Source organism: Phlebotomus papatasi, chromosome 2 (assembly GCF_024763615.1).
Source record: "Phlebotomus papatasi isolate M1 chromosome 2, Ppap_2.1, whole genome shotgun sequence".
NCBI classification, from domain to species: domain Eukaryota; kingdom Metazoa; phylum Arthropoda; class Insecta; order Diptera; family Psychodidae; genus Phlebotomus; species Phlebotomus papatasi.
Window position 1 is genome coordinate 56,721,929 of NC_077223.1, and position 27,539 is coordinate 56,749,467.

The window sequence follows — 27,539 nt, forward strand, 5'->3', positions numbered from 1 at the left end:
ACGTACCATGTTCAATTCAAAATTGATAAATGATAGAAAAAGCGAGTGGGTGCCTTTTTGGAGGGTGATGTCCCACCGACAATCACGAGGTACGAACGTTGTTGCCTGTGCTAGCATATATCATTCATCAATGGACTTTCAGTGAGAGCAAATCGTGCTTTTCTTGCTCAAGTATCTCTAGATCTCGTGTATCGCAATGTCATCGCGATTTCCTGTTTTAGTTCTTATCCTCATATTCATATCTATTAGCACGTGCACGTACAGAAATCTTTTGACTAATCGTTTTTGGGTAGTTCGTCTGAGGGATGGTCTTAACGATGAAGATGCAGCTCAATTGGCACAAATAAGCGGATATAAATTGTACAGGAAGGTAAGTCAATGACCAAGTACTTCAGCTTTATTTTATAATTTAAACAATTTTATATATACGCACAGAAAGAAAAAAAACCCAATAAACAAAGTCTGTTTATCAGTAGTTCGATAAAACTCAACATTGGTGGATTATCTTGGCACTAATATGTCTCTTTCGCCATCAGTCCTTATCACCCTCACCGTAGGTGCCCCCTTCATTCATTATTTTGATGTGTGAAACTTGTTACAGACCACCTGTTGCAAATAGTAAGCCATAATATTAAATTCATTGGTGACGTTATGAGCGGTACACGGTTTTTATTCTGTCCCAATTACCATGCGGAAAAGTGCACAAGATTAATTCTATTCCGGAATTGTTTAAAAATGATTAACGCTATATAAAATGCGTATAAAAAAGATAGCACAGTGTCTCATCCTTTGCAAACTGGAACTCGTGACGGTGACAAATCCCATATACTTCAAATTTCAAAAGTACATTCGCATATACTTTAGTATTTTCCGGTTTAGAAGCGCGCTAGAACGCTAGCAAGTATTACAGTTGATTTATCGAATAAAAGTTTCTTATCGGTTTATAACCCGTTTATAAAGGGCTTATAACCGATTGGAACCGGTTATAACTTCCATGAGCTCAAATATGACCATATTCAGTAGAAAAATGAACAAATAAACTTAGATCAGCTTTATTGTAGGTGAGATTCTTAAAGTGAGCAAACCTGGAATGCATGCAAATTCGATTTGGAACTAAAGATGAGAGATATTGTACAGCAATTTGGAATCAAATTTATGAAAAATTCCAAAAACATTTTATTTAAATCAAAATCAGGTAAAGTACCCTCGCTCGATCGGTTCCTCGTCTCGACCGCCGGTTTTATTTATTCAATTTATTTATATTTGCTGTAATATTTAGCATATAATCTAACATTAATACACTGCGATAAATCCGAAAAAGTTAAAATAACATTCCGGAAATGTTCATTTTATCCTGCTTTATTGATCCAAAATCGGTGTAAATATTGCCCTTTTTAGATGTATTAGGGGTTAAAAGTACCGTTCTTCATGTTAATTTTACCCTTAATAAGGTGTCAAATTAACATTAAAAAATGTTGATATATTTTTACACCTAAAAAGTGTTAAATTTCTGAGGAAAAAATGTTAATCGCACCCTCTTTTTTCTCAGTGTAGGACAATTATTACATAAATAATACGAATCAGTGACAATTTCATTGAAATTGACCATCAAACCGATCAAACATTCAAAAATTGACCAACCGGTCGAGTTGAGGAAACCGGTCGAGTGAGGACACTTTACCTTATCTAGGATGTAAATGAACTGACAGAAAAATGATCTGAAAACTTGATCTTATCGGTTGCTCGGTAGCCGAAATAATTGGATTGGAATACATTTTTTGACCACAGCGGGCATATTCGCAGCATTATTATGTAAAAAAAATTTTTTTTTACACAAAAACGACAAAATAGTCGTAATCATCAAAATCTATTGAGAAGGATTCGAGATTATTATTATTAATCGTATCGAGATATTTGTACAATGTAATCATGTTATATTGATGTTTTATCCCGTGTTGGAAAAATCCGCTAAGTCCATTTGTAAGACCGTCCGAGAGGATTTGAGATAATTGAGTATATAATTACGAAAATTTGTTTTTCGACTGTGAAGCCCCTAGAGTTGATCCCACGGAGTTCAAATGTTCTATAAAGTTCGTCAGTTGGATCAGCAATTGTCGTAACTTCCTCGTCACCTCATTAGCAGTTTTTGTATAATGTGTGTATTTCCATGTTATTAGTAGAAGTGCTGATGAAGTGATGAGGAAGTTACGACAATTGCTGATACAACTGACGAGTTGTAGTGCTTTTCGAGACTTTTCATTTCGCCCTCACTCGTCAAAATCGGTCATAGAGAACCTGAGACATGGCGTTACGAATTTCATGAATTTTAATTCCTCATGTCTCCGGCTATATTGTAACCAAAGTGAACCCACGCCACTTTTGGAATCTTCATAGCTTAGACTACAACACTCTAAAATTTGATCAACTTGCACAATGGCGTTTTTGAGAAAAATAATTTTAAATTTTGACGCTATCGCAGCGCCACCTGTAGTGACTTTTTGAACTTTTTATTTAAAACCCTTTAACTCTTTAAGGACGATAGGAACACCGGTGTCCCATAAAGAAAATATTTTTTTCCTGAAAACCTGAAGTTATTTCTTTCTTATGTTTGTACGTAATTGCAAAGTAGAAGGTTGAAGGAATCTAGGATATTTTTTACAAATCTCCAACTATTTGCTATATAGTAAATTTTTAAGCTAAAAAATGGCGAATTTTTAAATTCTCATATTGAAAATTTATTTTAATTATTTTTTATACTTCCAATTTTTTTTTTAAACAAAACCGTTTTAGAACAAGAAACTACAATACTCAAACATAATAGGGGAAGTGCTCATAATTTTGGACAGTCTGCTTATAAGCATCAAAGTTCCAAGTTTGAAGTGCGATATTTTCTATACTAATTGACATTTCTTGTTACTCTCTTTTCAGAAGGGTTGTTTAGAAACTTGGCATGCCGTTTATTGTCTTTATTCTTACTAAAATTAGTCTTAATACGTTTAAAAATGAATTGATATGTAGAGATGAATTTGACTCGAATTTTGGACAAATTGGTTATTAATTTGGACAACTTGGCTGTAAATTTGGACAGCTAATCCGCTTCAACCAGATGCCCATTGTTCTTCATTTCATGAACCAATCTTACCAAGTCCTCTTCCTGTTCATGTAAGGGAAACGTAGAATGTCACAAGAAGCCCGGAAACTTTCCATATCATTCATTAAAGTGAGTTGACTTCGGTGCTCCAAGTACGTGCGGATTCGCTCATTCCCTGACCTTTCCGGGAGCCTTTCAAGGCATTTCTCGCTACATCTCTTTCCTAGAGATGATGCTCCTTTGTTTCTCCAGGCATTTGTCCAACCTGGTCATCACAAAAGCTAAAACTTCACGAAATTTCGTGAGAAATACACCTGTCCAAAATAAGAATCATCACCTCACTGGTGAATGTCTTAAAAAATGTCCCATTTTTCACACGAAAAATATAATTCACAAGGCAAATCTCACTTCAGGTCAAATGTACAAATCATCAGTAACGTGAATCAACACAATATTCAATGAATATTCAATAATATCACTCAAAAAAAGCGAAGAAACATTGTTAGTCCTTCACCAAAACTAAATAAGACTGAAGTAAGCCACGAAGTTCTGTCATATTTCTCGTAAGCAATTGCTCACACTGAATTTTCAACAAAGCAATTTCAACTCAAATCATATTCAAATTTTAACGTATTTAGTGTTAAAATCTTCCAAAAAGAACAAATATTTAGATAGAATTCATTATTCATCAAATATTGGAATAAAAATCCATCATTTTAATCAATTTATTTTTAGTGTCCAATGTTATACTCAAAGTGTCCAAAATAAGAAACTGGACAAAATTATGAGCATTTCCCCTATTTCTCTTTAGAATGAAAATTATCTGTCATTGGTATCGTCAGAAAAATTACTTAAATTTTTGAGCTATTTTTGTCCCTATCGTTCATAGAGACAAAAAATACACCAAATCAGATTCTGTTGCTTTTCGAAGGTTAGATGTAAGACGTTTTGCAAGTTTTGTTTATCGGTGTCATTTTTATTGCTGATTTTCGGTCAACGAAAACTGTCTCGTCGTTAAAGGGTTAAGAATGAGACGGTCAAAAATTGAGGATCAGAAAACATCATTTTTTCTAACCTTTTAGAAGGTCGTAGGATAGGTTTCATTTTTGGGTTACCGGGTGACTCAATCATCCTTAAAGGGTTAAGACGCACAAATAAAAAAAAATCTAACTTTGAGCCCTTATATTTAGCTCGGGTCAGGGTTATCCAGCGATTTAAGTATTTTTTTGTTTGATAGGTATTATATGTGGCCAAAATATCCTGAAATTTGATCTCAATGTACAATGGCGTTTTTGAGTTAAATCTTTTTAATAAAAGCGTCCTATTAGTGGTTTTGCGAACTTACGATGTTAAAAGGGAAGCGGCATCTTTCTGTACGAGCAGTAAAATTATTCTTTTTACAATTACGTACTGAATTAATGTAGTTAAACATCCATGATCTAACGAATTATAAAAAAATATATTAATATTGTTTTATTTATTTATTTATTCTTTATTTAGACAAGGTGATAGTCTGATTACTTTGAAATGCCGAAACTTAAAGAATTGAACTCATGATTCATTCAAGAATAAAACGAAATAAATTGAAGTTTTGGACTTAAATAAAAATCATCATCACCATTCAAATGAAAATATTCTGCTGGGTAGTGTATAAGACCTCATTTTTTCTTGTTAAATTTTATATAAATAACATTTAAGCAATTTTCTACGTCTTCACAAAAAAAATCATCATTGTCTTTAAGTATATTTTATGTTTAACTCCGTTTCCTAAGGTTTCTAATTTCTAAACAGGAAGCATAATCAATGAGTTTAAAAAATATTATTGATTTTAGATTTTTGAATAAATTCAATAATCTAAGTTTTCTTCAATCTCGAGTTTGAAGGAAGTTCTTATATAATTATTATCAAAGGTCAAGAATTTAGGAAGTACTTTTCCGTGAAGTGTAGAGAAAATGAAAAATAACATTTAATATCTAAACAGCGTAAAAAATATAGAAAGTTATTTTTCTTGATTATTGATAAGGATTTTTAGAAAGTTAAAAAATTAATAAATAATTGTTTAATATAAAAACTTATAGGGGGAAGTGGGGTATATTTAAAATTGGAATTTTTCACCTATTTTTAAATAAAATTGAGCCTTATTGTGACATAATTTAGCTGCACAAACAAATTGAGAATCTAAATTATATCACGATAAGGCTCAATTTTATTTAAAAATTGGTAAAAAATGCTAATTTCAAAGGTGCCCCACTTCCCCTTACTTACCTGTTTAGATAAAAGCGTTATTGAAAATGATCAATTATTCAGTATAAATGCCCGCAATAACAAATTTCTTTTTAATTTATTATTATTACTCACGTTAAACTTTACAAATTCACACCATATAATTTCTTGATTTTTTAATAAAATGTCTGTAAAAAAAATCTTTAAAAATTATTTTTAAAAAAAAAGCAATTCATTTTATGTTCCTATAGCTGGCAATTTTACCATCCTAAAGTCATACTTATCACTGTTTATTCGACCTTTATTTCACTATCAATTGAATTTTTCTATTGTGTGAATGTGATCCCAAAATGATTTGCATACAGTGAACGCCACCCACGCACGGAATTCATCCTGATTGACACTTTTTCCCCCTAAGAGAACACTTTGTTTTTTTTCGATTGTTATTTGATTTAAATTGATGACTCGTCCCGTAAGTAAAGGACAGAGTCCATTGAAAACCATATTACTTAGTTCGCCTATTTTTACACATAATCTCTAGCATATTTTACTAACAGTCAAGATTTTATGCCAGGTGACAGGATTTTCCAACATATTTGTCTTTGAGAAAAGTGCACAAAAGAGTCTAAATCCAAATGGAAAGCGGTCGCAGGATTTTAATGTAAGAGATTTGCATGAAAATAATGACATCTTGTGGGCTTCACAACCAGAGAGATTAAATAGGGACAAGAGGAATATCTTGAAATACTATGACGAGCTTGATAATAATTTCCCGGACGAGGACTACACTCAGTTTCAAATGCCAGAATTTAATGATGAACTCTGGCAACAGGAGTGGTATCTTGTAGGTTTTCAGTACTTCTTTGAGCTTTCGGTTGTATACATTATAAAAATTATTTTTTTCCCATAGAAAGACACAAGAAGTCAGCCAGGTCTACCCAAATTGGATCTCAATGTTCTTCCTGTTTACGAAAAAGGTATAACTGGACGTGGAGTTCGTATTGCTGTTCTTGACGATGGTGTTGAATACACCCATGAGGATTTAGCACCAAATTATGATCCAGAAATCAGCTGGGACTGCAATCATGATACTCCAGATGCCAGACCAAATTTTCAGGACCACGTTAACAGTCATGGGACAAGATGTGCCGGGGAAATCGCAATGGTAGCTAACAATCGCAAGTGTGGAGTGGGCATTGCTTATGGGGCCAAAATTGGTGGAATAAAGCTTCTTGGTGGACATGTGTACGACTTAATTGAGGGAATGGCTCTCGGATTCGCTTATGATAAAGTCGACATCTACAGTTCTTCATGGGGACCGACGGATGATGGCAAAACCGTTGAGAGACCCGGTATCTTGGCAAGAGAAGCTATTGCAAGAGGAGTTAGAGGAGGTCGTGGTGGAAAAGGTGTTATTTTTGTATGGGCAAGTGGAAATGGGGGAAGTCGAAGTGACAATTGCAATTGCGATGGATATGCTGGGAGCATCTATACCATTACGGTTGGAAGTGCAAGTCAACATGGAACTAAGCCTTGGTACGGTGAGATTTGCTCTTCTATTCTCACTGTTACCTACTCTTCGGGTGCATATAAGGATCAAATGATCACAACAACAGACGTTGGTAATAAATGTACAGTGAGACATACTGGAACAAGTGCATCTGCACCGTTGGCAGCTGGCATTATTGCTCTTGGATTGGAAGCTAAGTGAGTCTCTTATTCCATATATTATGTAGAATTTAATATAATATTACAATAGAGGGAAGTGGGGGAGACCTGAAATTGGGCTCTTTACTTCTATTTTTAAATGGAATTAAAAAAATGAAATGGAATAGGGTGCCAAATTCCGACCAGCTTGCAATTTCGGCCACCTTTTTTGTTCCTCGAATTTCCATGAACTTTTAGATTTTACGTACTCTAGAGATTATAGAACGCAAAAGAATAACAAAAAATGTAGCTTCGACAAACGAGATTACGTGAAAAAGATATTGAAAGAATTCCCGAAGGGCAAGGAACTATGAGAATGAAGGTGGCCGAAATAGGGCACCAAAGCTATGTCTATATTTTTATTCATTTTAAAATGTATTAAGAATGATTTTAGAGTAAATAAAGACGGTAAACTCTTTACAAGGTTCCAAGCAACACTCATATAAAAGAAAGAATAAAAAAAAACACTTTGTATTTAAAATATAACATTTCAAACTTGAGACTTTGATGCTTTCATTCAACTATGCCGGAATTTGGAACATTTACCCTAAGCCCAATCAAGATATATTTTAGAGATTTGAGATATAGAAATTGTTCTTACAGATAGTTTGTCCAAAAAATAATTCTAGGATGAATCGGCTTTACATACCACACACTTTATGCTAGTTTTTAATTGAATTTCGCAAGGTTTATAAAATGAAAAACTTATAAAATGATTTTAGGGCTTTAAAAAAAAGGTTTATTGCATTGCAAAATATATTTAATTTTTTATTAATTCAAATTGAATATAAAATTAATACTGTAAGATTGATTCTTCTCAATTTTGTTCCTTACATTTGGACTCATTTCAGTTTCCTAGCAAGCCGTCTCTCGGCTTAAGCCGTAAGTCTGTCTAGTACTAGTTCATTAGATTTAGTCATAAACTTACTAATATTTCTTCTGAAGGTTTAACCCTTTAAGGACGATTAGGTCACCGGTGACCCATAGAGAATATAATTTTTCCTGTCTTGGATAATAAACTCTTTTTTCTGTCTTGACATAATAAAAAGACGGTGCCTTTTTATTATTTTTATTCACATGTAATGATAATGTCTTTTTCTAGATGTAGACGATCTAGACGGGCATAAACTGCAAAAAAAAGAAAAGTTTCCAGAAGCCTCGAGAATTCAAACTAAGCGAAATAATTATAACTGTAGTCAAAAAGCTCCCCCGCATTTTCCATATGCCTTGTACCAATATTATTAATTGTACCTTTAAGACGAATATCAGGAAAGAAATCATATATTAGGTGAGATTCTTAACAATCTCACCTACTATAATCCTAACAAAATCTCATGTCCTCCGATCGGCCCCAAACTTTGCCAGAATGTGTTTTGACTCTTCCTGATCACGAATATATGGGTGGTTAAAAACCGTTCCCGACCGTCCGGCCGCTCTTTGGAGCTTAGTAGCTCCCAAAGTAAGAGAGATATCGACTTGCGGTTTTCGGCAAAGGTTATATATCGGGTAAAAATTGCAACTTGGTGCATTGACCCCTCACCCCGCACCCCTCCTACCACCATTTTGAATACCCCCTTTTTTCTCAATAGCTCCGCCCCTATGGCATCGATCGGGTTCAAATTTTAGTATGTTATAGCTGGGCCTTAGGGCTTTTGATCAATACTAAACTTAAGGTCCCCCGGCCCCCCTGACCTGAGCTATAAGGGTCCAAAAAAAATCTTAAAATGGCCATAACTCTGGTTCTAATTGTCAGAATTTAAAAAGGGAGGGCGTTTGGAAAAGCTCTCATTAAATTCCACTTCCTCTTCTACCATTGAATTTTAGTATGTTATAGCCGCAGATTATACCTACCAAAAAAAATACAGTAGAGTTCCTCAAATTTTAACATTTGGGGGGTAGGGTTAAGTGAGGTAATTTAGAACCATTTATAATTTGGGACACTTGAGATTTTCTCATTGTTTAAGATGAGCAAAGAAAAAACAAAGACCGCGAAATAAAAGAAAAAGACGATTAAGAGGAAATGCAGGAGCTTCACTTCCTTTTGAATATCTTAAACAGTAGTGTAAAAATCTCAAATGTCCCAAATTGTAAATGGTTCCAAATTACCTCATTTTACCCTATGGATGACATTTCTCTCTCCTATAATTTGAACAATATTTTCAAAAACGTAACGGAATTCATGTAAAACAGTTTTCCTAAATTAAGCAAAATAACTTTAGAGAATTTTATCATTTGAATTTGCTGTTAAAAAGGTGGAATTTGTTGAGGAAATTAATATAAGACGACAATATTATGGAAACACCAGAGAAAAATAGTTCTAATAATTCTTTGATACCCTGCAAAATTTCTTTTACATATAACGTCATATTTTACATTTTGAATGCAACTGTCGTTCAAATTTGAGGAACTCGACTGTACTTAAATCGATCAATAACCCCTGACCCAAGCTATTATATCACTTTTCTATCAGTCCATCCAAATCCTTGATATTTTGCTTTAAATAAGAATAATTGTATAATTTAACGAATTTGATTCAAGATAATTGAATGGCGTCACCCAACTTCAGCTCTTAATCGAATTTGCATGCATTTCGAGTTAGCTCACGTTAAGAATCTCACTTACATAAGCCGGTTAGGATTATCTGTAGCTTTAACGACTGATACGAAAGCTCTGGATCAAATTAGTGAATTTTTCTTAAAACATCCCATTTCCCGAAGAATTTCAGTAGCCCTATCAATATAATTATCGTCACGTCGATCTTTTCCACAACGATTGATTGATTTATTCATTTTTATGAAATTTTTTATCTTTTCATTGAAATGCATTACAATACTGGATCACTCCTGATCCTTGACAATTCGCAATATGATTTTCTTTAAGAATTAGTAGAAAATAATTTTTAAGTAATATTAGCACTGATCTCTGTCAGCGAACACTGTCCATTCTAATTCTTAACCACAAAGTTCTCACTGGCATCAAGAACGTCCTCTACATATCCAATAACATTAAATTTTAACACATAGGTTTAAATTTTAACGACTAAGGTCCTTTAGACTGATTTATTAGGGGACAAAAAAAATGCTACTATTAATTTAGTTCTAGACAGGTGATCTCAGTGACACAACAGGCAAGTCTTTTAGGCCTTGGGCGGATGAGATCTCTGACTCGACTCTCACAGTTGTGAATTCGAGTTCCGTCCTGTGCAAACAACTGAATGTCAAGAAAAATACATTTTCACTGTGATAAAACGTAACATAATGCACCGGCTCTGTCCAAAGCTCCGATGGCACGGAAGAAGCATCCTCATTAAGGGAAAGGTGCTTCTGGGCGGTCATAGTCTATACTATACAATAATGGGCTTAGTACTGTATTCTTCCAATAGGAGATATACGCGACTGTGTAGAATGATTACATTGTTAAAAAGAAATATTCCGATACGATTAATAATAATAATAATAGTTCTAAACTAAACAAACCGCGAGAACCTTCTACACCAAGATGAATAAAAACAAATAACAAAGTAATAAGGTGGGCCAGATCGGGCTGGTGATGACGTAGATACTTTTTGGAGGTTATGTCAAAAATCATCTGTTCGTGACTCGCGCCAAAATCTCATGCGAATACATTTCTATAAAATGTTGGGAATATATCAAAATTATTAGTTTAATTGTTAACAGTAATGACTATTTTTATTAATTAAACTAATATTTGATGTTCTTTATGATTTTTTCATACTTTTTTGCCACAAAATTCCACTGGACAAAAATTATTTCCACAAAACCCGGCAGACCATACATCATATTAGCAAATCACAAATGTATCACAACATTCAATACTCATATGTTGTTTGGAAAAACTCAGAATAAGTAAAATAACATAGAATTCAAAGCATAAAAATCACGTAGAATACCAAATTGATATAAAATGCCGAGTTCAGATATTCACAATAGAAAGCAAATATTAATTTTCTTTAATTTCGTAAGATTTCTACAATAGTTTTAGGGACTTATAAATCCATTTCCCCCACTAAGATTTCCCCATTTTTTGCGGTTTTGTGTTAAATTAACAAAAAACACGAAACATATTAAAATGAGTTTCCATTGATTTTATTAACAAAAAGCTAATTTATTAAGGTTTTTTTCCAACACTTTAGCGAGAATTCTATCACACATACCAATATACTTTCCTCCAAAATCTATCAGGTATGAGTTTCTAAAAATCTATCTCAGGTATTAGTTTTTCAGAAAATTTTATTTAACTGCCAAGAGCAATTCAGAAAAGAAATTTAAGATGATATTTGTATTCTCAACTTATGGTTCTTCAGTACTATTTTACGACTATTTTGTATCTTATATTACTCAATTTTTATTAATTATTTTTACATTTACAATTATTTTGTGTTTTTTAACCAATTTTCATGCTACGAAACCTATAAATTGTCATCACCTAATGAAGTTTTGCCAACGAGGGGAATTAATTAGGACAAATTTGGCATTTTCTCGTCTCTAGCGAGTTTTTTATTTTTTTTTTTTTTTTTGAATATTGTAATACTTGAGAGATGAATATTTAAGATATTCGGAATTTTTGAGAATCAATTGCGTTATTCTCATAATTTCTATTCTGGATTAAAACGTGACCTTTTTTTGATAATTGTAGTTTTAATTGTGGTAAAACCCATTCAATTGTTAATTCATTTATGATGTTACAATCTGTATAAAAAATGTGGCACTTTATGCCACTTTACCGCACTTTAAAATGATATTCCAATATTCTGATTCTTGGTCTATTTTTTTAAAATTTAAATCATAAAAATGTTATTAAATATTTTTTTCACAAGAGAAAGTTAATTAAATATTCTATACAAGGGAAAAGTGCTCTCTGCAGTTCAGACTTTACCATCTTTTTTCGGGAAAATCGAAAATAAACCTTAATTTTTACTACACAAAAAAAATCTGTAATTCATTAAGATCCAATGCATACCTCATTTAATATTAAAAGTTCTTAATTTTTTGTTACAAGACAAATAAAAAGCAATATCGATTTGTTCCAAGGCATATGGTACAATTTTGCCTTCAAATGTGAAAGTACATGCGTCTGAATCTAGAACAGTTTCTGAAAATATTGCTGTCGAAATATCAAATGAGGTATTATTTATAAGCCTGAGGCCTAATTGGAACTATCATTGTAGTGAAACAACCTATCAAAAAAATTCAATTTTTCTGAAGTGTTACTTTTCCTTTGGAAATAAAATTGTTGGAAAAACCATTTCACCGAAATGGAAAATATAAAACGCGACGCAAAAAGACAAATGTGATATTCCAAAACCCCATATATTAGATTGGCCAGTAATGGCTAGCCTTGCCTAGAAAGCTGTGAATTTTTTTTCTGTGTAGTCTATAATTTTTCAAAAAACTTAATAAAATTGAAAATTGACTAAGAAGTGTACAATTTTGAATGTAATCTTTAAAGATATTAGCTGCAAAATATGATCAAATTTTAAAATTTAACAATGGAAAATCGATTTAACTAAATTATTGAGTTTAATGGCATATATATGGACGATATTTTATCCTAGGCAATTTTAATATCATACCCAATGTAAAAAATAAAAAATATAGTAAAAAGGTGTTTTTTTTAATCAAAATTTATCATATTATACTTATTTGAAGTTCATTATCCGAGGAACAATAAATGTATTTTCATTTATGAAGAAAATTAATTAATCTGCAAAATTATTCGATTCTTATTTTTCTATTACAAATGTTTGACAAATCTGAGATGTCAACACTGTACCAGTCGGGTAAAAGTATCTACGTCACTGGCAGTTCGATTTGGCCCACCTTATACTTGAAACATCTTGCTTCTACACAATTCTGGAATATTGCAAAAATGTGACACGTAGTCCATTAAATCTACTTGAACTAAGGTGAATGGTGGAAAGCGAGACACTTAAGAAAACATTCAATTTCAAATGCATTTTTAAACTGAATAAATAATTATTTTTTACCATTTTTTTTGTATCATGGGACTCTTTGACAAATATTTTAACAGAATCTTAACAGTTGTTATTAAATATTGCAACCGAATAATCGAAAAATTCACGGAAATTAAAAAATAAGACATTTTAAAAAGATGGACAAAATTTTGGAAAGTTGGACAAAAACTTTTGGAAAGTTGGACATAGTGATATTAATGACAAAATATCATACAAAATATGTAGAAAATCAAATATTTAGGGTTTTCTCTGTATACTTGCACATTTGATGGTTATTCTAATCCCTCCTTTATGTCCGGGTAACTGTTGAGTAACGCTCAAGTTAGTACTCATACGCAATGCATTATTAGGAATAGTATCATTAGTAATTTCCTATTATTAAAGATGTCTTAATCGCATTGAATTATGATGTTAGTATTTGTATTGTAAATTTTTAATAATATCACCTACCATAAGTGCGTCTATAGGGGAGACTGGGGCAAAAAGTCACAAATCGAAAAATTCAAAATTCCATATCTTCCAAGGTAAAAAAGATAGCGGCTCAAATTTTTTTCTATAGATAGCTTCCATTGACCTTCCTCAATGTCATAAGTTTCTTAGAATTCGAACAAGGAATTTAGAAAATAAAAAATATCAAAATTTTTAGCCCTATTTTTGAAATATTTTCTTTGCAGAAGATAACAATTATTACCTACTTATTTTCCAAAATTGATGCACTGGTGAATATTTTCTAAATAATTTGGATTTTTTGAATACGAATCCGCTCTCTATTATAGAATTTCACAAAAGTTCTTTTCCCCAGAAATCCTTTTATTAAAAATGACCACTTGGGGTAAAAAGTAACAAAAGGTAATAGAGCAAAAAGTAACAAAGACCGAAGCAATTTCTGATGTCTCACGGCGAGAAGAAAGGTCATTTCCGCGTCTCGCCGCTTTTTGTTTGCATTGGTCAAACGATTTGCAGTCTTTTGTGTTTTTTTTTTTCTAAAATATCTTGAAAAGCGCTTTTCTCGTTTTCTCACTTTTCTCAAAGAGAAAACGGTGTTTTACAAAGGTGTAGATGAATAAATTTTCTATTAAAATATGTTATCTAGGTATTTTTTCAAATTTACGCAAGCCCGTAATGAAGCGAATCAAAATATGATAATACCCAATGTCTGGTACTATTTGCCCCAGCATTTTTTAGAATAGTCACAAAATTACCTTTTAGAAAACAGCTCGATAAACGTATTTCCTTACAAAATAGAGCAAAATTACTTTCACAAAATTGTAGAGCGGAAAACTTCCTATATAACTGCGCTAATTAGAAATTTTTGAAGCGCACGAGTAGCTTGTAAAAAAATAAAATACCCGTTTTGTGACTTTTTGCCCCAGTCTCCCCTACTGAATTAATCACATTTGAAAAAATCACTATTTTTGTTTCACTTGTAATTAAAAGAGGTTCTTTCTCAAATTAGTCCTAACATCACTTGGCGCGATGTCCAACATATCATCGTCAATACAGCTGAATATGTACCGCTGCAAGGCAACAAAGGATGGTCTGAGAATGGTGCTGGATTTCTCTACAATATTCGATTTGGATTTGGTCTCATGAATGCAGATGCTTTTGTGTCAATGGCAGAAAAATGGCAAAATGTTCCAGAGAAGACCATAGAGATCATTCCTATGAGTAATAATCCTCAAAATCTATCAACAGCCATCGGAACGATCTCTGAAAGTTTTACAGTGAACAGGGGAAATATTAAATATCTAGAACACGTTGAAGTTCAGCTCAATTTGGACTACAGTGAAAGAGGAGTTTTAGAGATTTTCCTCATGTCTCCAAGAGGAACTGAAGTTCAATTGCTCAGTAAAAGGAATTTAGATAAATCCGGGAAGGGTTTCAAACCCTGGACTTTTATGTCTGTGGCTACGTGGTCTGAAGATCCTGAAGGACTTTGGAAGCTCACAATTATTGATACAGTGAGAAAAAATTGGGAAAAATTTTGTGTACTAAGATAAAACTTTTTTTTGTTTTTTTTTTTAGAGCACATTGGGCATGTTCAATTCCGGTTCTTTAATTGACTGCAAACTTATTCTGCATGGAACTAGAGAAATTCCTCCAATTCTCAAGAACGGACCAAGAATTTACAACATGAATTACGTGAGGCGTGTTTGAGAAATTAAAAAAAAACAAAATTAATTGCTACTTTTAGATAATTTATCGTGTTATAGACTTTGATGTCCGCATTATAAGAATGATCATATTTGCATTTCTTTACCTTTCGGAAGTCTTCACCATCTTTTTCCGCCTCCTCGCCCACCTCCACCTCCACGGCCTCCAAAACCACCGCGGCCTCCAAAACCTCCACGATTTCCACCTCCTCCTCCTCGGCCGCCTCCTCCACGTCCCCCAAAACCACCACCGCCTCTTCCTCTCCCGCCGAAACCACCTCGAGCACCACCGCCACCCCTTCCTCCTGACGAAATAAATTATCATGCAATATGAATTTGCAATAACAAAAGAATAAACAGATCACTACCTCTCCCGCCTCCTGGTTTTCCAACACCCCTTTTCTGTCCAGGTGGAGCCGGAAGGAATCTCGCCAGTGGCAATAATTTATTTGGATCAATAAAAAGCGTCTGCTTCTTCTTAAAGTTGTCCGCCTTCATACATTCGCCCAGTTTCACTGTGATATAGTAATCTCTGATGTTACCAAAGATTTCATCTACCTTTCCCACTTGCTCCTTGTTTTCCAGGTAAATAGGGGCATTGAAATAGGGCACATTTTCAATTTGGGCTTTGCAGACCAAATCATTTTCGCAGGGATATTGGAACTCTCCAAAAGGAATTACATGATCCGGAGGGCCTTGATCAAACATTCTACCTCCACCGCCACGACCACCCCGAAAACCTCCACCTCCTCCTCCTCCGCGACCCCCAAAACCTGTTTCGAAAAGAAAATATCCGCTGTTCATCTGTCCGGGAATGTTTGTAAACATACAATTCTAACCTCTACCACCACCTCTTCCACGAAAACTCATTTTTCAGTTGGATTGCGGCACGATATATTATTTCTTATATATGCAATATCTTTGTTTCACTTTTCAAAGCAATCAACTCAAGAAAAGTAAATTGAAATTGTGGAAATTTTGAGAAAAAAACTCCGGCGTGTTTTCTTTTGTTTTTTCACGTGGAGTGGAATATAAACACTGTACATGCAGCGCCAGTAGCAATAATTTGAAACTGTTTGATGCGATGCGCCTCTGTTGGAATTTTGAAGAAGCACTTCATGCCATGGCGGTCCATTCAAGAATCAAAAATTCTAAAAATTCTAAAAATTAAATAAATTTTGGATTTTTCTAGAGTTGTAGAACAAGATGAATAATTTCCAGAATTATAGAAATTTTGGAACCAATTCAATCCCAGGCAAGGGTAAGTAGAGCAAACTATTGAATAATAATTTCATTATAATATAAAACACTTTATCTTTGGCACTTATAGATCACTTTGCGAAGATTCCCCAGAAGCTCCAAAATTTTCAAGAAAATGTTTCCCGCACTGAAAACAATGAACGAATCAAACCACAGAGTTTTTATGCTGGTATATCGGTGCCAGACGGTGATTCCAGCAATATTGGCAATGGGCTTAAAAGGAAAATCCCTGAATCTCTGTTGACCGTGAAGAAGATAATAAGGGTGCACGAAGTTTCAAAGGGGGATAAATTAAATGAGGAGTTCTGCTATAGAGACAATTTATCTGGGAACTCCAGGAAAAAAGGTCCAGAGCAGACAAAATTTGCGCCAATGCCTTCTTTGGTGAGTTTAATAAAATGTTAAGAAAAACTTGACGTAACGGTTTTGTACACGTGAATTATGTTATTATGTTGGCTGTTTCATAAAAAGATACCTATTGAAAAAAATATATTTTTTGAACAATAAATTAAATTAAATATTATGTCCAACGCACAATAAATTTTGTTTTGTAAACATGGTTTTAACTTTTCTATGGGAGTGACTGAGACATAGATCTAATCGCCTCGCTCACTCTCACAGGAAATTTTGAAAACATATTTACAAACAAAAGTCATTGTGCGCTGAACATTAAGATAAACTTAAAAAATCTTAGACTTAAAAAAAATCTATCAGTCATGCAATCATAGAAGCCTTTAGAATGTTTTGCGTTAAAAAAAATGTTAATAAGGGTGATAGTCATTCTCGTTTGGTCATTTCTAACTTTTTTTACTTTATTCATACTTGAGCTATTATATCAGATTCTATTTAACTTTTGGCAAATAGTATTTGGTTTGAAAAACAAATTGAAGAGGAATACAAAATTTCACAAAAAAATCAAGAACTTTGAAATTGAAATCAAAATTAAAAAGGAATTTTCAGAATTACATAGGGTAAGTGTGCCAAATTTCGGCATAGTTGCATATAAGCACCGAAGTTCTAAGGCCCTTGACACACTTACGACTTAAGCCGAGAGACGGCTTAGTGGAAAAATAATAGAAATGTGGTTTAACCATTATTTCCACCATAATTACACTAAGCCGTCTCTCGGCTAATCCTCATGTCTGTCAAGGCCCTAAGTTTGAAATGCAATACCGTAGACTCTCTCAAATTCGGGCATTTGGGACCGAAATGTCATCCGAAATGGAAAGAAATTCGGGCATCAAACTATTTGAAATGCAACGATTTTTTGTTCATTTGCGCACTCATATTAAGTTTAGTTACTCGTAGTTATTGTGAATTGCATTAAATCTTCTTAATAATTCAAAATCACTTCAAAACTAAGACAAACCGTCTAAAATTTATGCATATTTGCTTAATTCGATAATCATCAAACTTGAAAAACGTCAACAAACTTTTTTGTTAGATAAATTTTGTTTTTTGATTTTGTTTTTTGACTCTTAAAAGAGTCGAATTAGCGAGAGTCTACTGTAATTTTAATTCGTATTGATATTTTTTGTTACTTTCTTTTCGGGAGGGTTGTGTGGAACCTTGAAAACTAGTTTATCATCTTTCTGTTCTTTAAATCACATTGAAAAATTAATAAAAATATGGGCATTGTTTTGGGTAGTATTCCGGCCACCTTGTTTGTAACCACCTTTTGTAACGCAACGGATAGAAAATTTCAAAACGTCAAACGGAACGAGTTTAATTGAAAAAAAAACATAAAATGAATAAGAAATTTAGGAAAGCAAAAGATGTTGCCGGAATAGGCAACACTACCTCACCGGACATACGCTCACAAAGTATATACTTTTTTACGCGAAATACAGGATCCAGCTGGGAAATTTCACCCGAAATTTAAAGATTTATTCACTATTAACACAAACAGAAACAATCTTTAAGGAAAACTAATCAATTTTAATGAAAAACACCGAAGGAAAACCTTTTGCACTTCACCACAAATCACAAGACTGCTAGAAATACAATCGATCTGTCACATTTTTTGTAAGACTCTTTCCACACTGAGTTTTTACAACGCAATTTCAATTCAAATTACAGTAGACGAGTATACTCTCTCAAATTCGGGTATTTGGGACCGAAATGTCACCCGAATTAGAGATAAATTCGGTCGTTAAACTATTTGAAATGCAACGATCTTTTGTTCATTTGCATAGTCACATTAAGTTTACGTACTCATATTTATTATAAATCTCAAGAAAATCTCTTAATAATGCAAAATCATATCACAACTAAGACAAACCATGGCAAATTTAAGCAGAATTGCTTCATTCGATAATCAGAATCAAACCTGTAAAATGTCAACAAACTTTTTTTCAAATTTAACTGCTGCCCGAATTAAAAAGTAGCCCGATCTTAAAAGAGCCGAATTAGCGAGAGTCTACTGTATAACCTAAAATTTAACGGTCCTTGTGTTAATACATCCTAAAATGAATAAATATTCAAAACCAAAATGAATTCATTGACTATACGAAGATTACATACATAATTTTAATTAATTTATTTGTATGGCCTAAATTACACTCAAAGTGTCCGAAATTAGAATCTGGCCGAAATTTGGCACACTTCCCCTAAACAATATCAAAAGATAAAAAGGAATAAGCAATAACTATTTGCAAATGAAATATGAGGTCAAAACTTTATCTTTCAGCAAATCATAACTGGAAATATTGCACAAATTCAAAAAATGAACAAAGAACTGGAAGGTCAGAATTTTCTGTTTGAAACTCATGGTAAAAAAAAACAAAACAAAAAAAAACACTTAATTTTGTCAATTTTTTTTAAAAAATATATCCTTTCCTAAGCCAAACTGTTGCTAGTGAAGGAGGGCAAATATACGTGTGAAAAGTTGATTTTGCTGCGCAATGAGAGTGGTCCCGTTCTGCAAGGTGTCTTCTATGAAATCGACCACAAATTGCCCGCTAACGTAGAAGAAGGGCAAATCGTGAGGTGCGTGGGACGTTTTAATCACTATAATCGCTTCAACATCATGAAAATTTCGTCCACTAATTCTGCCTTCGTTGATCTCTCCAATCGCCTTCACGCAATTTCTCACTTCACCATAAACAAGGACAACAAACATTGAGATATTACTTCGCAATCTTCTTTCTATTTAATTATAATTTTTTTATTGTGAACATATTTTGTTAATCACAAAATGAGTTTTAAAAAAAAATCATTCTATTCAACAAAATAAAATTATCTCTAAAATACACTTTGGATTTTTTTTCTACAGGAAGATGTATTGAGTTTATTTTGTGATATTTTTTTTCCTCTTAACACACCTGTTGAATATGTGTGTATGTGGCTTAGTTTGTTTGCATTTCTGCACAAAATAAAACAATGAATCATTTATTTGAAGGTGAATATCAATTGTTTTGCGACATCAACCATTTTTTTTATATTCTGGATAAATTTCACTGAAAATGAAATTTTCAAAACATTAGCAATATTTGAAATAAAAATTTTAGTACAGATGCCAGTGACTTTAACCTCCAGGGATAGTTTTTCTACCCTGTTGTTCGTAAGCCAAGGGGGAGATATTAGGGTAAAAATGTGTACACCACTTCCAGACACTTCCACAATTTGCATGGAATAGCCCTGCGCATTTCCAAAATTTCGCAACACTCTCGAAAATGCTGCAATACTTTCAGCACTTCCTGCACTTCTTACACTTACTAATCAATAAAATTTATTTAATCCTACGAGAAATCTAATTAAGAAAACATTAAAAAATATCTCAAGATATTTATTATTATAACAAGACAGATATTCTTGTATACTTTCAGTAATTTAATATTATCTTTGTTTTACGAAGGGGTATCAATATATTTTGAATTTTCCTAAGAGATCAGTGAAGCTACATTTGGGAAATAGAGTCTCTAAAAAAATGTATTGTCGTTTGCAATTATTGACGCTGTGCTGGAAAGTCTGTAAGACTCCAAAAGCACAAGTAATTCAGCACTTCAGATGTATCTGCACATTTTATTAAGCTTGATTCTCTCCATGGTTTCAAAATTCTTTAAAATTGAAACGTTTTGCATTCTTGGGAAAGGTTTTTAATGATTGCTAATTAACTTTTGCAACAAGCTTGGCTATTTTTTGCAGGACCTTTTCCGTTATTGTTGTATTAGAGAAATTTCTCAGTACCATGGCACCTTCAAACACTCAATCACGATAAATAATCCGTAGCCCTACTGTGGAAAAAACAGGCATTTGCCTAATTAAAGTAGAAGAAGAAGAAGAGAAATTTCTCCAAAATTATTTTTCAACATTTTAATAATCTCTTCAATTGTTATCGAAAAATTTTCTTCCATTAGGATACTTACAATATAGCCATCAATATTAGAGACCGTTTAAAATGGAATTGATATTTCGAAGACTAAATCCCTATTTCGAAATTTTCAAAGCCACTTTTAATCATATTTATTTAGAGCAAGGACACGATCTAAATAAATCTCCAAAATGTTTATTTTTTACGGAAGTTCATCACTTAGATTTATTCAAAATTACGCAAACACAAAATATTACAAATGTTCCTTTTCGTTTCTCATTTTGTAAAAGTTCTCAAAAGCACAAATCGACCTTTTTGAACAATACTTTTGAAGAGACGTAATAGCATTATGCAAAAACGTAAACAAAAAAAAATGTTGGATGTGTTCTATGGGATACCCCTTAACTACATTTGCGAAAAAGTCCCACGAATTTATTCAATCATCCAATACATATTACGATAAATTAAAAAAATATATCAAATTGATTCAAAGTCAATTGCAATAGCTAATCATTATTTGTGAGGAACTATATGAATTTGAAATAATTGTAAAAATTAAAGAAAACTAATATTCAGCTGAATATTTCCTCAGAAAAATTACAACACAAATTAAGCTGTAATAAATTTGAGCATATTTGCTCCATTTCATTGTCATAACACAACTTGTAAAATGTCAAAAAAGATCTTTTAAAATTACACTGCCGTTCGAATTAAAAATCCAATGTAACAGTAGCGTAGTCTGAAAAATATGGAAAAATAGGCAGAAAAGACTTTATAATCGGGCACATCCACTTCCAAAGGCTTCCCAGCACTTCATTTTCAACCGTACACCACTTCCAACCCTAATATCTCCCCCTTGTCGTAAGCTTTTCTTTAATTCTAGCATTTGAGAAGAATCTTCACAGGTGTACATGGTTGTCAGGGTGTCAAAGTCATCCCTGGGAGGCAGTCACCCCAAGTCACCCGGTATCTATGTTTAAATATTGAAAATATTTAAGTAATCAGTAATGCCCAACGCATAATAATTTTTGTTTTGTAAACATGTTTCGACATTTCAATGAGAGTGAGTGTGGTCTAGATCTAGTCATCTCGCTCATTCTCATAGGAAACTTTGAGAACATATTTACAAACAAAAGTTATTGTGCGCTGGCCATAAGTATGCCAATTTCGAACGCCTTTTTGTAACATCTTCGAAATTTTCAAAATTAAAGCCAAAAAAAGATCCGATATTCCAAAATTTTTCAAATTAAAAAAAAAGACTTTAAAATATTAAATTATAAATATTAACTTTGAAATATTAAATTTGTATATTCGCAAAATTTATTATTTTTTGTAGATTACGAAAACATATTCTTTTTTGCAAAAGATGTCTACAATAGGCGTAGAAAAAGCTATTAAAAATCATAACAACTTTTTTTTAAGATTTAAAAATTACCTAAATCCAATTCACAATTCAGAAAGTGATACAGATGCTTTATATTCTTATATCCGCCACAAAACATAATTAATTTTATGTGAGAGAAGCTTAATTAATATAATATAATCCTCTGTTTTCCAAAAATTCTTTTATATCGTGGGAAAATATAAGGGAATAAGTATTCATATAAAAATATTTACATAAAAATAAATTAGAGAATAATGTGAAATAAATAAATAACTGAAAATATTTACTCCTAACATTTTTCCTTAAGGAGTGTCTACAGTGTTTAACATTTTTGTTTATAATTGTTAAGTTCTTCTATAGTAGATAGAAATTAAATTAAATTAGTCTTTTGAGTGATGGCTTTCGTTGATGTTCTTTTCTACAATTTTGGACTGACGAGCATAAGTGTAAATGCTAGAAGACCAACAAGAACGCTTGTCTTGTATGCTAAAGGCCATCTTCTATTCTTCCTGAAAGTAAAACCAAGTATAATTTGAAATAGTTCTTGGGATTAAAAAAAAGTGCTACAATTACTCTGATAAATATTTTGTAGATCCGGATGATTGTCCAAAAATGGAAGGCAACAGGGGATCAACACCCGGAATTCTACTATCAAAATAAATCATAAACCATGTGAAGATAAATGCAATGAATCCACAAACAAGAGGCCAAATCAGAAATTGCCCTCGGAATCCAGATTCCCAGGAAAAAGTTATAAAATCTTGCCCAGACGTTGGATCTGTCCACATTCTTTTCACCAGCTGCCTCCACTGAAGTGCAGATTGAACGGATGATTCTGAAAGTAAACACATTTAGGTGTACTTGAATTTGTGTGACGTACCATGTACTATTTTCAATACTTTTGAACATGATGACTTCATTCTGCATGAGATAAAAATTTACACTCAATTTTATCATCACTAATACTTATACCGCAATCATGAAGTATTTTTGATTTATTGAGAGATTTTCTTTCTTAATTTCAGGAATTTCATTAAATTTATCAGTTGTTAAAAAAACAAACGTTCTTCTAGAGAGAAAATATTTGGGGTCTATAAATAGATGATGCATAAACAGTGATGTCTTTTTAGCATTTGTAAAATTTTAGTTTTTTTTTAATTCGTACAAATTCAATTAGCATTTAATATTAATGTAAAACAAAATTTAAATTAAATATTAAAGTTAAATATTTGATGTGAAAAAGATAATTGCTACGCTTTGCATTAGAGTTGCTGAAAAAATTTAATATATTCACTATATATATGTACGTACATATTCCCACAAGACCATATTAGCTGTTCAATATTTACGGAATCTGTTTGTTTGGTAACAATTGCATCAAGGCCATGATATTTTAGGTGTGATTCCTTCTAATCACACCTATTGTAATCCTCGGATTTTCTCAAAGTGCTGAGATCGAGCTGAAATTCACAGGGTATATGTTTTGAACATCCCTGTTGCCGAAAATCATAAGCCGGCAATTTCGGGTCCGGCTGCCGTCCGGCCGTCCGTAGTACGCAATATCTCTGGTTTGGATAGAGATATCTTTATATTTTTTTTTAAATATATCTACGCGCGCGTTTTGTAGTTTATCTCGAAATCTAGGTATGCGATTTTGATTTTTTTATGTTTATGTTGTAGTCCAGAAAATTTAGACTAATTAAAAAAAAAAATTTAAGACATTCGTCGAGCAGTTCTCGAGATATTTCACTTTAAAGATTTCAATTTTAAGAAAATTTGCTATTAGCGTCAGGCGGGAAAAAAGCGGGAGAAGCGGCGTCGGAAAAGCTTGCGCCATATATATATATATAGCACTCTCACACTCTCCCTTTCTCTCACTCTCCCTCTTTACATAGTGAGTCTATATTCGAAGATTTATAAGGTGGCATATACAATTCATGATACACGATGTATTTTGCGGATCTTCGCGAGGCGCGAATTTTTTCGCGGATTTTCGCGGGGCGCGAAATTTTTCGCGGATTTTCGCGGGACGTGAAATTTTTCGCAGATTTTCGCGGGTCGCGTATTTTTTCGCGGATTTTCGCTGGACGCGAATTTTTTTCGCGGATTTTCGCAGGGCGCGTAATTTTTCGCGGAGTTTCGCGGGTCGCGTATTTTTTCGCGAATTTTTTCGCTGATTTCGCGGGGCGCGAATTTTTTGATGATTTTTACGGGGCACGAATTTTTCGCGGATTTTCGCAGGGCGTGAAATTTTTTCGCGGGTCACGTAACTTTTCACGAATTTTCGCGGGGTGCGAATTTTTTCGCGGATTTTCACGGGGCGCGTAATTTTTCGCGTAGTTTCGCTGGTCACATATTTTTTCGCGAATTTTCGCGGGCACGAATTTTTTCGCTGATTTTCGCGGGGCGTGAATTTTTTCCCCGATTTTTGCGGGGCGCGAATTTTTCGCGGATTTTCGCGGAGCGCGATTTTCTCGGGTCGCTGACAGAGGTTCTCATTGAATGTAAAGTTTGAGGCCTCGATCTCTCAGAGTTTCCGAGATAATCGACTTTAAAGATTTTCAGACACTTATGCATTTCTCATCCAATTTTTTTCATTTTCAAGTGAAATTTTGCACATATCAAGCCTGAAAGAGGCTCTAAATGGATGTAAAGTTTGAGGCCTCTATCCCTAATAGTTTCCGAGATAATCGACTTTAAAGATTTTCAGACACTTTCATGCGTTTCTCATCTAATTTTCCTTATTAATAATGATAATATGTTACAGACAGTTTAAGAATTATTAAACGAAATTTGCATTTTTTATGTATATCGTTCGAGTTTGCCACAATCCAAATATGCAATGAAGGAATCGCAACTCTATAAGCTGATCTAGACTTATCACTTGCTTTTTTTCATTAAGTTATCTTATCTAATCGAACATATATAATTACGTCAGAAAGAATTGAGAAAGTATTGAAATGAATTGGATTTTTATTATATGGTATAGAGGGTATAGATCACTTCCTTCTTCAAGTTCTTGCCCTTTTTTCATAAATTATGCACTTGATGGACTTCTATGACCTGTTTACAGCATAGCCAAATTTAAATGTTTCCCCTACTGTATGTACGAGCACGGAAAAGCGAACCGCACTTTCACTTTTCACATATATATTTTTTTGCATTTGTGTTTGTCTCAGAAAATCGATTTGTTTTGCCGTCAACGGTGGCAACTGAAGAATACAAAATAATTTGTATACCTGTGAATATTTATTATCGATGCTAAATTCGCGGTAAGATTCGCACAAGTTCCTTTAAGTAACTGATCAATCGTATAGGATTGAATTTGAGTTCTTCGGCGGATGTTATGGACAAGTGCGATAAAAATAGAAGCATCGGGAGGGTTTGGGTATGGGTTACTTACTTAACATGAAGGTCAATTTCCCAATGAGAATCAATACGGTGATGAGGAACAGCACACCAGCAAGGCTCTGTTCTGTGACTCTGGGTTTGAGGAAAGGTTCCTCAGTGAATGTCCCCACTGTCCTCTCATCCAATCCTCCATGACCATTGCCTCTATGATATTTTTTTCCATTGTAAATTAATCCATTTGTGTTTACCATTTTGTCGGCAGAGACAATTACACCGCACCACAGCACTGACACTCTCAATTGTGACTGCACGCCTGTGAAGCTTTCCGCTTTGATGGTGCCTCAAAGTCGACCCACTCCCGCTTCCATCCGATCAGTCATATAAAAACGGTGACGAAATCAAGATGAGTGGACTGCGCACAATTTTGGGGCAGAAGAACCAAGCATCTACTTTTTTCATCTTTCCAATATCATAGAGTTTCCAGGAGTGTATTTTCTACGAAAATGTGAGGTACATGAGGTAAGTGAACTCAAGCACAAATCCAGTTCAGCCCTGGGCTACTTTTATTAAATTACATATTCGGGAAATGCATGGTCAGAGGGTGTAGCATAACAAGTCTCATAGACCGCATACAAAAAATAAATTGAAATTTGGAATTGATGTAATTTTATGAAATTGAAATGTTTAATTTTGATGTTACAAAAAATCCCTGTTCATTCCTTAAAATAAAAAAATAAGCCACTGTAAAATATAAATGTCTACTTACAAGGAATCAAATGAATTTAACCCTTTAACGACGAGACACTTTTTGCGGACCGAAAATCAACAATAAAAATTTAACCGATAAACAAAATTTGGAAAGTTCAACAGAGTCTGATTCGGTGCATTTTTTACCTCGACGAGCGATAGGGATAAAAATAGCCTAAAAATTCAAGTAATTTTTCTGACTATACTAATAAAAAATAATTTTCAGTCTAATGAAAAATATTATGTATGAGTATTGTAGTTTCTTTTGAACTGCTTTTAAGCTAGTGCTCTTGAAAGCATATTTCAGAAATACAGAGTTAGTTACGTCTTAGTGTTGGTGACCAACCTCCAGAGTGAAAACGGTGGAAAACTCCTTCTCAGGTTGTAAGTGATCAGCTGGATCATGATAAGACGCCTAATACAATGTGTCCAGCCTATCATTTTTTTAGCACTGAGAGCGATTCGACCGTCGCTCAAACCAGAAATCTCTGTACCATAGATCAAGTGTTCTATCCACTCTTTGCTCTTACTTAATAAAAGTAGTTTAACACTGTGAAAAAATCTGTACAATGCCAGGTTTAATATAAAATTTTTAGAAACTTTTGTTGAGTAAAAACCTTATACAATTTTAAGGAGTGAAATAGTTACTATAACTAGGGTGGAGTCTACACTTATGGATGCTATACACTTATGGACAGCGTCCAAAAATCTTAAGTTCTTACGTTAAACAGATTTCGAAAAGTTATAAAATTATTAGTTTATGATGTATAATTAACAATTTTTTGATTTTTCGAAATTTATTTAATGTAATAACTGAAGATTTTTGCGTTGTCCATAAGTGTGTATAACATCCATAAGTGTAGACTCCACCCTATATATTGGGAAAAGTGCCCATGCATAGCACGGTCCCAAGCTTAATAAAGACTAAATCTTTCCTAAATGTCCTAAATTTTTCAATAAATGTGATAAATGGTACCCGTATTAGGTGAGATTCTTAACAATCTCACCTACTATAATCCTAACAAAATCTTATGTCCTCCGATTGGCCCCAAACTTTGCCAGAATGTGTTTTGACACTTCCTGATCACGAATATATGGATGGCTAAAAACCGTTCCCGTCCGTCCGTCCGTCCGTCCGTCCGTCCGTCCGTCCGGCCGCTCTTTGGAGCTTAATAGCTCCTAAACTAAAAGAGATATCGACTTGCGGTTTTCGGCAAACGTTATATATCGTATGAAAATTGCAACTTGGTGCATTGACCCCCCACCCCCCACCCCTCCATCCGCCATTTTGAATACCCCCTTTTTTGTTTTCTTAA

At 33.4% G+C, this 27,539-nt stretch overlaps 4 protein-coding genes across 7 annotated transcripts; 2 read left to right on the forward strand and 2 right to left on the reverse strand.

The window, feature by feature from the left end:
- The first annotated feature begins 122 nt into the window (after positions 1-122).
- LOC129801835 (neuroendocrine convertase 1-like) lies at positions 123-15,193 on the forward strand. Its single transcript, XM_055847193.1, has 5 exons — positions 123-370; positions 5,889-6,158; positions 6,225-7,021; positions 14,473-14,977; positions 15,042-15,193. Exons 1-5 carry the CDS (start codon positions 197-199, stop codon positions 15,171-15,173), a joined length of 1,878 nt encoding a protein of 625 aa, XP_055703168.1. The 5' UTR covers positions 123-196; the 3' UTR covers positions 15,174-15,193.
- A 4-nt stretch (positions 15,194-15,197) lies between these two features.
- LOC129801851 (probable H/ACA ribonucleoprotein complex subunit 1) lies at positions 15,198-16,583 on the reverse strand. Its single transcript, XM_055847219.1, has 3 exons — positions 16,009-16,583; positions 15,538-15,942; positions 15,198-15,474 (listed from the first exon to the last, which is right to left on the reverse strand). The coding sequence occupies exons 1-3, from the start codon at positions 16,037-16,039 to the stop codon at positions 15,290-15,292; spliced, it is 621 nt and encodes a 206-aa protein (XP_055703194.1). The 5' UTR covers positions 16,040-16,583; the 3' UTR covers positions 15,198-15,289.
- On the forward strand, positions 16,338-19,564 carry LOC129801850 (uncharacterized). Its single transcript, XM_055847218.1, has 4 exons — positions 16,338-16,430; positions 16,500-16,813; positions 19,119-19,200; positions 19,273-19,564. Exons 1-4 carry the CDS (start codon positions 16,376-16,378, stop codon positions 19,551-19,553), a joined length of 732 nt encoding a protein of 243 aa, XP_055703193.1. The 5' UTR covers positions 16,338-16,375; the 3' UTR covers positions 19,554-19,564.
- A 9-nt stretch (positions 19,565-19,573) lies between these two features.
- On the reverse strand, positions 19,574-25,851 carry LOC129801853 (uncharacterized). Of its 4 annotated transcripts, none has more exons than XR_008751734.1 (4): positions 25,529-25,851; positions 22,699-22,960; positions 22,177-22,634; positions 19,574-21,711 (listed from the first exon to the last, which is right to left on the reverse strand). XR_008751734.1 is itself a non-coding variant. In XM_055847221.1 (3 exons), the coding sequence occupies exons 1-3, from the start codon at positions 25,725-25,727 to the stop codon at positions 22,544-22,546; spliced, it is 552 nt and encodes a 183-aa protein (XP_055703196.1). In that variant the 5' UTR covers positions 25,728-25,839; the 3' UTR covers positions 19,574-22,543. The 4 variants fall into 4 exon arrangements, 1 of the variants encoding a protein (XP_055703196.1); XR_008751733.1 differs by having other exon boundaries at positions 19,574-19,887; positions 22,413-22,634; positions 25,529-25,839; XR_008751732.1 differs by having other exon boundaries at positions 19,574-19,887; positions 25,529-25,839.
- Between the last annotated feature and the right edge of the window lie 1,688 nt (positions 25,852-27,539).